Raw genomic sequence first — 14,037 nt, 5'->3', positions numbered from 1 at the left:
CCTCACAAAGAGCTACAAACTCTCCTCACATGGCACACGATCACACATGTAAGCTGGTTCATAGAGAAATATGTTGTTCACAAACTGAGCTGCAATTCCATCTGGTTAAGAAAACATTTTACTCCGATTCAATAGCTGCAAAACGGGGATAAAACTGCCAAACGAGTGCATAAAAAGCAGGCTTTCTGACTCATAGACAAGTGTGAAAACAAACAGTTTAGGGTTTTAACAGGAACCCCATAAATATGTTCAGATCAGCTCTCTCATTCTTTTATTCTTCTTCCAAGGATCCAAACTTTCTTTTTATCTTTTAAAGTGATCCTGAGAAGCGGTTCTTTGGGCTTTCTGAAGGCCAAAAGTTCCTGGTTTCGTTTGTTCCGCCGTGGTCTTAAGTACCAGTTTGATTATGCACATCGGGGTCATAAAGAGGCTAAAGTGTGCTTCAGATGCAGTCGGACGAGTCGGCAGGCCGGCGTGTCGAGGTGCGGATGTTTTTATTTCTGCGTTAGAAGCAAAGTGGTGTGAAACAAGCTTATTTCTTTGATTCGCTGCTTTGTTCTTAGTGCTTCTGCTCCCTCTCCCTCCCACTGCCTCCTCTTCACTCATTGAACCGGGCACATGTGGCTGAGAACAAGCATCTCAAAGCTGTGCTAAAGGGCGGAGACTGAAAGATGCCTGGGAATGCGCCACTTGGCCCATCCCGATCCAATAATGTTGTTGTTTCAGAGGTTGAAATATTTATGGCACCTTTACTCCATGTTTGCTGCAGTTGAGATGAAACTGTAATAACAAATAGTTGAAACAATATCAAATACCCCAAAGCTGTTGTTGTGTATCCATGTGGCACGTTGACATCCATCTACTGAGTGGTGCAATGGCATGCTGCTAATTAACTAGTCTCCAGAGATGATTTACCTCAGTTATAGTCTTTATTTATCAACTCACTTCCCTGCAAACTCCAAATTTGACATATTAAAACATTTGACTAATATGTTTATATCATTTTGTTTTGTTATATTATTATTTATTTAATTAATTATTACATTTATTTATTATTTATTTATATGAGTTATTATTTTTATTTTTATCATTTTATTTTCTATATTTTATTTTGTTATATTATTATGTATTTATTTTATTAATTTATTTTTAAAAAATTTAAAAATGTTTTATTATTATTATTTATTTATAAGTTATTTTTTTATCATTTTATTTTCTATATTTTATTTTGTTATAGTATTATTTATTTAGTTTATTTAATTAATTATTAAATTTATTTATTATTATTTATTTATATGGGTTATTTTTATCATTTATTTTCTATATTTTATTTAGTTATTTATTTAATTTAATGTATTTTTATTTATATTATTTTTTTATTTTTATTATTTTCTATGTTTTATTTTGTACATTGTTTGTAAATTTTCAAATTTGGGGCATTTTTAATTGTGTGACTCCTTATATTTAAGCTGTAGTTTGTGCACTGCAGTGCTGTGGCGAAAGAAATTGCTTTAAAAGGATAAAATAAAGTATTTTCAATTGATGCTGCTGTGTAATGACAGCTTGGGTGTCTCACCCTGGATGCTCTTCATATAGGCGTGTTAGCATACACCCATCATTTCTAATAGTTTGTAATTAGCCACAAAGACAGCAGATGGGTTTACCCTCAGGTTCGCCTTCATAAAGCGGTGGCTGCTGGGTGGAACGCATACGCAGGTTTATGTTCTTTTTGACACTTTATTAGTAAACATAAGGGGCTATAGCCGTCATATCGCCGGTGAAAATGTGCTGCGGGTGAATAGTGTTCACATGATAAACCGCAGCCGTCATATCAATGAGAAAATGGCATTTGCAGCAGAAGTCATTCATACAAAGTGGAGAGAAACTCCAGCCGTCATCATAGGAAAGTCTGTGCGTGTGAGAGATTAAGTGCATGTTTATGGGTGAAGTCGTCATCATCCATAAGGAATAAGAAAAACATAGCAGCTGATATATGAATATAAGGGCCTGCATCCTGTTTGTGTTGCTTAAGTCTGTGAAAACCTTTTACTTTTAGCCGTAGGTTTGTGGAAGACCCCTCTGAAGCTTTTAGTTTTCATCTATTTTACCCTGAAACGGATCATAAAGACACGCAAATGAGATTAGCATTTTGAAAATGTTTACAGATGCACCAAATCAAGCAAGAACTGGGCTCATTTTCTCATTTCTTTTACATCCGATCAATTAATCTGACCAATAAAAAATGATTTATCCCTTAAACTGAGTCACTCTGAAGGACATTTGGGCCTCAGATCATCGTTTAATGTGTTCATCCTGCTACATTAAATGAATGACTGCTTCACATATAAAACAAACTGGAGCAGTGTTCAGTGTTTTCACCCTCATTTGATCCCTGAATCATATAATAACACTAAACTGTAGTGCATTATCTAAGGATGGGGGGGGGGTAGGATTTGCCTGCAACAGCATCCAAAAGAACAAAGATCATAAAAGGCCATTTCAGCTGAGCTAAGGTGCGCTCATCTTTTTCATTAATAAGCAGACACCAGGGAACTGTCGAGTGTTTAAAAAGCACTCAGAAAAGGTCGTTTTTTTACTTTCAGAGCAGGGTTTTTAGACATCTGACATCCCAGTTTGCACTCCTGCGGGACAAAGGTGGCGTCATGCAACCGTCTGCAGCCAAGAGCTGCGATAAAATGACAAGACGCGTACACATGTATGCATCTGTAAGTAAGTGAAACGTTAGTCACGCAGCAGCTTTCAGGATAAAAAAATCACAAAGTGCTTCAGAAGGAAACGTGAAAACGACTAAAAGCTCATTTAAAACGCTGCTTTTTCCACGGATCTCAGCCAGCAGGCCCTGATCACATGACCTCAGGGACCCCGCTGAGGACATGAGAACACTCTGTCACGACAGCCTGAAGACTTTCCAGTGATGTATAAGATGCTGAACAGAAACATCACACAATGGCAAATACATCACCACTTTATCTGTCTCTGTTCCAGTCGGCGTCTCAAACAAACTCACCCTGGTGGAGTGTTTTTTCTCTGCTGTATTAATATTTATGAGGATAACTTAACGGCTGTGGCTTTTACAGCTGGGCTCTCAGTGCTTTGCACTTTATTAATATCATAAGGACAATGTCAGCAGAGCCCCTTAAAGAGGGTTATGGGTTGCTTTTTTTTTTTTTAAAAAACAAGGGGGGTGGACAGGTGTCACTGATGGGTGTGTATTCAAACTATTAAAAATTAAACACAAGTGTGTGTGTGTGTGTGTGTGTGTGTGTGTGTGTGTGTGTGTGTGTGTTGAGCATTTGCATGCGTCAGCCTTTAACTCTTCACAGTTTCAACAGTTTTTCCTCCTTTGTGTCACCGTGCCGCTGTAAATAGGAACATAAATATTGATCTTTTTCCAAGCCGGTCCGATGAAGTGTGAGTTTGTGTGAGTTTGTGTGTCCTTACATACTATGAGAGATCCCCATCTCTGGCCTCTCACCAGATGAAGGGTGCATGCCAGGGGGAAAAGCTGCCAACAAGCGATCAAAGAGATGCTGCGGGGAGCCCGGTATCATGCACACACATATATATAAACACACATAAACACGTATGTGGATGAATGAGATGCTGGTGAAGTGAAGTAGTGTAGATCTAAAAGGACAAAGACCTGATGAAGGAAACATTTCTTGGCTCGACACTGGAAAAAATGCCCCTCCAAAAATTAGTAAGAAAAACAACAAATATAAGACACTTTTTGCTTGAAATAAGCAAAAAAAATCTGCCAATGGAACTAGTGAAAATCGGCTTGTCAAGATTTCTTGAAATAAGATGTGATATTTAGGACTTTTGAGATAAAAGTGATCTTGAAATTAGCTTAAAAACCTCTTCAAATGTCAAAAAAAGCTTGTTTCATATGAAATCCGACTCAAAACAATTTGTTTTCAAGACTTTTTCACTTAACAAGATATTCAACATGTATTGTCTTCAAACAAGTCCCTATATCTGGCTGAAATGGTGCTTGTTAGGCAGTTGTGTCTTATGTTAAGTGAAATGAGATATTTTGACTAGAAATGAGACAAATATACTTGGTAAGACTTTGATTTTTTTTTCCAGTGTAATCTCTCCTGTTTGATTGATTTATTTGTTTATATTTTTTACTCCTGAAATCATCACTGCAGATGATGATAGTGAAAATAATAAAAGCCCAAATCTAGTCTTAAAGGTATAATTAGCCTCTTATGACATGAAGCTGTATGACATCCCATATTAGCAACATCATTTATGAACATCTTCTTACCCCCTGCTGCGTCCTGTGTGCCGAGTTCCAGCCTCGTTTTGGTGTTGATGAAGGTAGTCCGGCTAGTTGGCTGGGGCTTAAAAAATAAAGCGTTTTGCTTCTCAAAACAATATGCGTTCAAAAGAGTAATATATTTGCATCATAAAATCGTTCTCCAGGAAAAAGTCAGACCTCGCAATCGCTCGGCACTATTTTCTATTAACTATTAACGTTACAAGACACTTTTTGCTTGAAATAAGCAAAAAATCTGCCAATGGAACTAGTGAAAATCAGCTTGTCAAGATTTCTTGAAATAAAATGTGATATTTAGGACTTTTGAGTTAAAAGTGATCTTGAAATTAGCTTAAAAACCTCTTCAAATGAAAAAAAAAAGTTTGTTTCATGTGAAATATGACTCAAAACAACTTTTCTAAAACTCAAACTTTTTCACTTAACAAGATATTCAAGATGTATTGCTTTAAAACAAGTCCCTATATCTTGCTGAAATGGTATTTGTTAGGCAATTGTGTCTTATATTAAGTGTAATGAGATACTCAATGAGACAAATATACTTGGTAAGATTTAGATTTTTTCCAGTGAGTAAACACACTCAGGCTTGACTACATTGTCAGAGATCTTCAGCTTTAAGCAATTACTTTTATTTTAATGGCAACTGCTTCTTCTGAGATGTGAACAACACGTTCTGCTGCATCACTCATATCACAGCAGGCAGTGATACGAAGGGAGAGAAAATAGGGCCAAGCGATTGTGAGGTCTGACTTTTTCCTGGAGAACCATTTTGTGATGCAAATGTATTACTCTTTTGAACGCATATTGTTTTGAGAAGCAAAACGCTTTATTTTTTAAACCCCAGCCAACTAGCCGGACTACCTTCATCAACGCCAAAACGAGGCTGGAACTCTGCTCACAGGACGCAGCAGGGGGTAAGAAAATGTTCATAAATGATGTTGCTAATATGGGATGTCATACAGCTTCATGTCAAAAGAGGCGAACTGTCCCTTTAACAGCCATTAGAGCAGCAACACACACGGCTCATCGCACTGATTACAACCCTCCCCGTTTCCATTTGTTCGTCTTCCGCCTTTTCGTATTTTCTCTCCTCCTCTCATATCTTTCCACTTATCTGGCTGTAGGTGATGGGGGCACCAGTGGTGCGTTTGGGGGGGATTTTTATTTGCCTTTTTTCCCCCTGCAGATATGGTTTTAAGCATTCGATTATCATTGGAACACCTACAGGTTAAACGGAGATAAAAAATTCAAGGGAAATATTCTGTTGGTAATCTGTAAAGTGATGACGACGTAGAAAGTGAAATACCAAGGTGTCCCCTGGTGGAGTTTAGAGCTCCACGCTGACACTTATCATCCATTACACTCTGATTTTTAACTTGAATCCTGGTGCAGAACTGTTTGTGTTTTCAAACTTAGGATCCATACTTTGATACTAAACTATCTAAAAGTAAAAAAAGTAAAAAAACAAGCTTTAAAACTTATAAAATGATGAAAAATAAAGTGTGATGTTATTTCTAAGGTTTTATACACTGGGACATTGTGAGTAAATACAACAAATACACATAATGAATTACATTATAGATTATAGATATTATTCATTTTACAAAAAATAAGCCAAAACACAGAAGCAGTGTGTGGAAAAAGCATCGTTACTCCTTCCATTCAGCATTCAGGTGTGTGTTAACACGATGCCAAGGGGGAAAGACATCAGCAGTGATCTTAGAGAAGCTGCCCATCAACCTGGGAAGGGTTATAAGGCCGTTTCCAAACTATCTGGAGTCCATCATTCTACAGAGAGAAAGATTATTCACAAGCTGAAAACATTCAGGACAGCTGTCAATCTTCCCAGGAGTGGACGTCCCAGCAAGGTCACCCCAAGGTCAGAAACCCAAGAGCTACATCTCAGACTCTGCAGGCCTCAGCTAGCATGTTAAAGGTTAAAGGTCACCCCAAGGTCAGAAACCCAAAGAGCTACATCTCAGACTCTGCAGGCCTCAGCTAGCATGTTAAAGGTTAAAGGTCACCCCAAGGTCAGAAACCCAAAGAGCTACATCTCAGACTCTGCAGGCCTCAGTTAGCATGTTAAAGGTTAAAGGTCACCCCAAGGTCAGAAACCCAAAGAGCTACATCTCAGACTCTGCAGGCCTCAGTTAGCATGTTAAAGGTTAAAGGTCACCCCAAGGTCAGAAACCCAAGAGCTACATCTCAGACTCTGCAGGCCTCAGTTAGCATGTTGAAGGTTAAAGGTCACCCCAAGGTCAGAAACCCAAGAGCTACATCTCAGACTCTACAGGCCTCAGTTAGCATGTTAAAGGTTAAAGGTCACCCCAAGGTCAGAAACCCAAGAGCTACATCTCAGACTCTACAGGCCTCAGTTAGCATGTTAAAGGTTAAAGGTCACCCCAAGGTCAGAAACCCAAGAGCTACATCTCAGACTCTGCAGGCCTCAGTTAGCATGTTAAAGGTTAAAGGTCACCCAAAGGTCAGAAACCCAAGAGCTACATCTCAGACTCTGCAGGCCTCAGTCAGCATGTTAAAGGTTAAAGGTCACCCAAAGGTCAGAAACCCAAGAGCTACATCTCAGACTCTACAGGCCTCAGTCAGCATGTTAAAGGTTAAAGGTCAGAAACCCAAGAGCTACATCTCAGACTCTACAGGCCTCAGTCAGCATGTTAAAGGTTAAAGTTCATGACAGCACAGTTAGAAACAGACTGAGCAGGTATGGCTTGTGTGGAAGGGCTGCAGGAGAAAGCCTCTTCTCTCTAAAAAGAACATGGCAGCACAGCTTAGGTTTGCAAAGCTGCATCTGAACAAACCACAAGACTTCTGGAACAATGTCCTCTGGACAGACCAGACCAAAGTGGAGATGTTTGCTCATAATGCACAGCAGCACGTTTACAGGAAACCAAACACAGCATATCAGCACAAACACCTCACACCAGCTGTCAAGCACGGTGGTGGAGGGCTGATGATCTGGGCTGGTTCTGCAGCCACAGGACCTGGGCACCTTGCAGTCACTGAGTCCACCATGAACTCCTCTGGATACCAAAGTGTTCTAGAGTCAGATGTGAGGCCGTCTGTCCGACAGCTGAAGCTGGGCTGAAACTGGCTCATCAACAGGACAAAGATCCCAAACACAGCAGCAGATCTACAGCAGAATGTGTGAAGAAGAGAAGAATCGAGGTGTTGCAACGGTCCAGTCAGAGTCCAGACCTCAGCCTGACTGAGATGCTGTGGTGGGACCTTCAGGGAGTTGAGCAGAAACCAGAGCTGCAAACCTCAATGAGCTGAAGCAGCGCTGGAGAGAAGAAGCCGAGATTCCTCCTTTAACCACGAGAGAGACTGATAACGTCCCACAGGAAACCAGCTGCTGGATCAGGGGTTCACTTAGTTTCTCACTCACTGCTCCTACCAGCTGCTGGATCAGGGGTTCACTTAGTTTCTCACTCACTGCTCCTACCAGCTGCTGGATCAGGGGTTCACTTAGTTTCTCACTCACTGCTCCTACCAGCTGCTGGATCAGGGGTTCACTTAGTTTCTCACTCACTGCTGCTACCAGCTGCTGGATCAGGGGTTCACTTAATTTCTCACTCACTGCTGCTACCAGCTGCTGGATCAGGGGTTCACTTAGTTTCTCACTCACTGCTCCTACCAGCTGCTGGATCAGGGGTTCACTTAATTTCTCACTCACTGCTGCTACCAGCTGCTGGATCAGGGGTTCACTTAGTTTCTCACTCACTGCTGCTACCAGCTGCTGGATCAGGGGTTCACTTAGTTTCTCACTCACTGCTGCTACCAGTGTAACATGTCATGTGTTGTTGTTTTTATCTCATTTTAAGACTTTCATTATTAATTATGTCCTGATATATAAAAGCTCAGAATGTCACACTTTATTTTTCTCTTGTTTAATTTCTAAACGCTGGATAAATGGACCCAAAATCCAAAAGTTAAACCTTAAGTTCGGATATTTTGAGTCGGTTAAATGTCAGCTTCCAACAGTGTTGATGCTATAATTGACTGTAATCCACCGCATGCAGCAGAGGGAGTGAGTGACGGATAAATAGTTTTTAAGAAATGAAATCGTTTTCATTTCTTAAAAGTTAATGAACATGCAAAGCCCTAAAAAAAAAAGTTTAATTATTTGGGTGAGTGAAGTAATAATTTCACAAGTCATAGAGCTCCTTATTACCTCTAATTTATAACATTAACTGCTGACCACTTCACATCTAACGCACATGTGGGGTATTATGTAGATGTTTTCAGAGATATGGCGGCAGAACAGACCACATATTGTTTAATACTCCCTAACTACTGCTAAAATAACAGCCGAGTAAACACGTTAATTCAACCAGAGAAAAGGTGCACACGGGCAGGTAAGAACGTGAAAGTGCTGTAATATAGATATATTAGAATAAAAGACAAAGTTTTCGTGAGGACACAGGTAAGAAAGCATAAAAATATTCAGGTTTGTAGGATGAAATTACAGGTGAAAAGTGCCAAGGAGTCAAAAAAAAAAAAAAGATTTTTCATTCAAACCGTGAACTAATCCAATGTGTTTGTCCTTCTTCTGGGTTTTGCTCTGTTGTCATCACCGGCCTCACCTCACCATGCTTCAGAAGACATGCTTATTCCTACTCTTATTACCTGTAAGTAGAGATTTCACATCAGGAACAACTCTTGTCTCCACCCTTTATTTGTTCTTTATTGCTGCCTCTTGATTTCTGTTCAGATTTTTTTGTCCCATTTTCTTTCATTCTGTTTTAACTTTTCATCGCATTCAACTCCTCTGTGAATACGAGGACTTCGTAAGCCTAAAAACATCCCTGCTTTTTATTTTTGATGCAAGAAAATCCTCTCGCAGTAGTGGAATCTACATTTAAAAGTTCATTTTAAACCTTTAGCACACAGCACACGATCACAACTCTTTAAAAAAAACACCATTTTGGAATCTTAATACTTTGTTGTTTTGTAAAATCAGTCAAATTGATCCTTCCTGCAGCTTGAAATTGAGATGCCGCATGACCGAGTACAATCTGAACTTATGTATAATGTGAAAAACACTATAGGCGTGTAAATATGTCAACCTCATTCAATACAGAGCAGCTTGGAGGGGTTTTCATACAAGTCCTTAAGGCGAGACACTACAGGTGAATAGGGTAATATTTTAAAATAATAGATATCACCATGAAACTTCCTCAGTTGATTACTTATACAAGTATGAAAAAAAATGTATTACAAGTTTTAGAAATTTGTATGTTTAATTATGCAAATTAGTCATTATCTCATTAAATATGTGTTAATTTGCGTATATTTTCGGAAGCTAGATCTGAACATATGATAAAGCCAGGTGCAAAATTCTTTTTTCATTTTGTTTACACACTAAATTAAAAGAAAATTAGAGGAGGATTTCAGGATATCTGCTTTAATTTCCTAGGAAATCAAAATATACTGTCCATAGCCTAAAAAACATCGATTTTTGCCATATTTTTTTTTTATTATAATGTCACATAAATCAGGCCTGGAATGATTTAGCAACAAACCCTTTTGTAAATATCTTCAGGATACAGCTAAGTGTATAACTGGAAAGTTTGGTGTTAGTAGGTGCTCCATAGTCTGAGATATTGATTCTGGAAAAATACAAAAAACTGATTTTAAGAAAACGGAATTTAAAGATTTAAATAGCGAAATTCAATACATTTTTATTAGAAACAATTGCTCAAAAACAGAATAAATGCTCAGGCCCTTATTAATATTAATATTGTATAAAATAATCTTATTAATAAAGAATACAAGCTCAATACAATACAATAAAAGATTGTATATCAATTCATTGAGACGTGCGACATGTACGATCAGCCACTGCTCTGTCGCACAGTTGAGGTGTTTTCATTCGATGCAATAACTTAATAAACAGAAAAGAATTGTAAATGAGCAACAAAAGACTCAAAACAACCGCCATGCAATGCAAAACAGCCGCAGAGTTACTCAGAACAACCAAAATACCCGAAACAACCTACAAAAAGACTCAAAATGACCAGAATGACTGGCATAAAAAGCACAAAGACGCAAAGAAAATGCGTAGAAACTAATACGTGCCTTTGGAAAGGCCTATTTTTAAGGTGTTTGTTATGTTATGAATGTAGGTTAAAAGCAAAACTTACTTGGTTAGTGTCTATAAGAGGCATTAAATAAGTTTGAGCATCCCATAAGCATCTAGGAATACAAATAGTCAAAATAGAGTCTTATTCCAAACTTTGTCTGAGGGAAGGCCCAGAGTGCCTGACTTTGGAAGCCACTGGTTTAATTGGTTCTCTTTATCTGCTATAGACCATGCATTTATACAGAAATGTAGACATTTAATAAAGAGTGTGCAGGCAGTATGTTGTATAAAGTTTCTACAGAGACCGAGCTCTTGATAGCTTTGCTGTCATTTCTGATATCTGAATACAATCAGCTGTCATCAGCCAGTGGGGTCACATGGAAATGAAAGGATCGGATTATTGGCTAAATTACAATAAGAATGTTCCAGATTTTTTCCCGGGGTCGTGACCCGGAAGTCGAAGGAGACGATATTCCTGTTGTTGTCGCCGTCAGAAAGAAACAAACAACGCGATGGAGAATGCTCCGTTGTGCATCGAGTTTGTGCAACAAGCAGCTCATCACAGACCAAATGTAGAGGGACGTAGCTTCATCTTGCTCTGCGTTCTCCATCTTTCTCCAATGCCTGAGTTTGTTGTTGTTGTTGGTGGTGAAGAGGACAACAGGGAGTGGCTCTATTAGCAACAGTTGGAATGGGTACAGCGCCACCTATCATATCGGAGTATGACATGCTTTGTGCCTATGATTCGATTCATTCACCGCCATATATCCAAGGATAATTACCCTTGCTCAACTCAGTCTTATTTTAATTTAGCCAATAATCCGATCCTTTCAGAGCCATGTGATCCCACTGAGTTTTTCTTTCAACACTCTGGGATCAAACCAGAAGGCTTTTCCACCACTTAAGCCACAGCCGCTACGTCATTTTATGTAAACTATCTGAAAATATTGGTGGTGCACATTGTGTATGTGCTGGCTGGACTGACCTCAGTATTAGTTTGGTGGCGAATTCAGCGAAACTTCATCTGCATTGTTTGCATGGCCCTTCCCTTAAAGAGTCTCACCTTAAAAGGTCAATGTAATTCACTGTTATCTTCCTCCCCAAGTGGCCATTTCCTGCTTATTAACCACTTCCAATGAAGGGCTTTTATCGCATGTCTTCATACATGCACGGGCACGTACAGGCGAGCATTAGCATACCTGTGGAGCCACACGCGCTCTGTTGCCCCGAGCTCATTTACAAACCCCTGCAGGGAATTTCAAAACCTCCCTATTCCTTTAGCCTTCTTCAAAGAATCAGAAAAATTGCTCCATCTGGTCCTCGAACTGAGCGGAACAATCGTCACTTGCCAAAACGTCCTCTTAAAACGGCCCTCATTTGGCTTTTTAACCCCAGCAGAAATGACTGCTTTACAGTCAGAAATATACAGTTAGAATAACAGCAGCCATCAGGTTGCTTTTGCTGCTTTTTCTCACCCGTTGCTATAGATAATTAGCTTCAGCTGGCGTGGCCAATCTTCTTTTAAATGTGGTTATATGTAGACGTATGCAGAGGTGGGTAGAGCAGCCAAAAATTGTAATCAAGTAAAAGTAACTAACAGTACTTAAGAATAATATGACTTAAGTAAAAGTAAAAAGTACTCCAAATAATTACTTGAGTAAGAGTAAAAAGGTGCTTGGTGAAAAAACTACTCAAGTACTGAGTAACTGTTGAGTAACGTCTGATTTATTTGTTAACACAAGCATTCAATCAGACAAAAATACTAAATAATCATCTTTAGGCAAATTAGAGTTCATCCAATTGATAAAATAAATTATAATTAATTAATTAATTAATTACAAAATAGCTTAAATTAAAATAATCCAGGTAAATTCAAGTACTTCAATAAAAAATTAAAGAGACTTAGGAAATGTTTAAAACATATGTAACCTAAAAAACAAACATTCATCTATCCATGGGGGAAAAAACGAGTTTTGGAAACTTACCGCTACATGTTTCCTCAAGTTAGATGCTGAGTTTCTGCTGAAATGTGCGTTTGTTTTGGTTGCCACAGAAGACACATAATGTAGCTGCTGTTTCTCACTCTTTGTAAGGTAAACTGCTTTCAGTATGAGGCCTCGTCTGCGTCTTCATTTCCCACCGTTGATTCTGACATTTTTCATCTGTTTCTTTGTTTGTTTGCTACGACTGTAAACTGTAAAGCTAACCCGTCCCGCCGCTGAGATTGAGTATGGTCACGTGACCAGACTGCACGGCTATGTCTGATTGGTGGAACACAGTCAGGTGGTAGAGCCTTTGGCGGAAGTCTCTGTCTCTGTCAGAATAAAACATTAAAATGAGGCGTACGCGGGGGGATAAATATAATGAGGCGTAGAATACCAAAGAGGTAAGAAGAAAAGTAACCAGCTCATTGTAGCCTAATGTAGCGGAGTAAGAGGACAAATCTGCACAAATCTACTCAAGTAAAAGTAAAAAGTATAGTGATTTAAAACTACTCCTAGAAGTATAATTTTTTCAAAAACTTACTCCAGTAAATGTAACTCGTTACTACCCACCTCTGGACGTATGCCACCCTCAGTTAGTGTCTCGTGTACATACAGGATGTACTTTGGGTTCGTTGGCACACAGTCTCTCTGGAGTACATCCTTGCTCACCTATTGTTAACGCACCAAAACCTCATATTCAGTGTTTTCACTTAAAATGCCCCAGCACAGCTTTTATGTAACAGCTCACATACGCTGAACACTGTATGCATGAATTCAAGGAATGACCGAGTTTGGACAATCAGATGACACTCTGCAGTACGATGCAAGGACGCAGAATTACAAAAAAGACCTTTGTTTATGCGTAAAGTTCGTCTTTGAAGTGAAATAGCCTGAGCAATAAATAAAATTCTCAGAGCTGCATGTTTAAAGTTTAAAAAAAAAAAAAAAAAAAAAAAACCTTGTATATCAGAATCGTATTTCATTAAATTTATTTTGCCTGGAGTCTAAATATCATTGGCAGTCTCTGAAGCTTGTAGTGGAAGCTAAATCCCAACAAGCAAAACAATACGAGACATAATACAGAATATGACATTAAAAACTATTAATTAAAGACTTAGAGGCCAGAGAAATGACTGCAGACACACGCTCTCCAACACATGTGCAAACACACTCGCATATAAACATGCTCGCACAGTTATAGCCCCTGGATGTTTACTCTTAGATGAGAGGGGATTTAAAAATGCGCCAGACTCATGCATTTTTGCAGTGTGTGTGTGTGCATTTCTCTCTCTCACTTCACCTCTCGCAATATCCCTCAATCTCACCATCCCTGGTTGGGTTTGTCTCTAAATCCTGTGATACGCAGATGAAAGTTTGTTTGGGCTTCGCCTGCAGCCTCCTCCGGAGCTACTGCTGTCATCCTGAGGTGACTGACTGCCTGCCTGTCTGACTGCTGTGCTGGCTGGGGATGGCTCCAGGATGTTTGAGCTATCAAGCTGCCAACCGAATGGCTGAGGCCATTCCAGACATTATACACGAGTTTTTTGCCTATCCCTTGACAAGAGAAACAAATGTCATTTGCCCTGTCTGGTTGGATAGCTTGAGGTTGTCTTGTGGACTTGCCAATTTTTCCCCTGAAATAGACGTCA

General features: G+C 39.2%; 1 protein-coding gene across 10 annotated transcripts in view; it reads left to right on the top strand.

Moving 5' to 3' along the window:
• ptprt (protein tyrosine phosphatase receptor type T) overlaps window positions 1-14,037 on the top strand; it is a 427,933-nt gene that overhangs the window by 301,621 nt on the left and 112,275 nt on the right. For 3 of the 10 annotated variants that reach the window (XM_075460192.1, XM_075460190.1, XM_075460184.1), the window contains one exon: window positions 8,920-8,949. The exons of the other annotated variants lie outside the window; for them this stretch is intronic. In XM_075460192.1, the coding sequence (XP_075316307.1) occupies window positions 8,920-8,949 (30 nt within the window). The remainder of the gene's footprint in view (window positions 1-8,919; window positions 8,950-14,037) is intronic. 10 annotated transcript variants of the gene reach the window in all.

The sequence above is a fragment of the Odontesthes bonariensis genome, chromosome 3 (genome assembly GCF_027942865.1).
Source record: "Odontesthes bonariensis isolate fOdoBon6 chromosome 3, fOdoBon6.hap1, whole genome shotgun sequence".
In the NCBI taxonomy this organism is placed as follows: Eukaryota; Metazoa; Chordata; class Actinopteri; order Atheriniformes; family Atherinopsidae; genus Odontesthes; species Odontesthes bonariensis.
The sequence above is the reverse complement of the archived record's forward strand: the minus strand, read 5'-3'. Positions and strand labels throughout refer to the sequence as shown.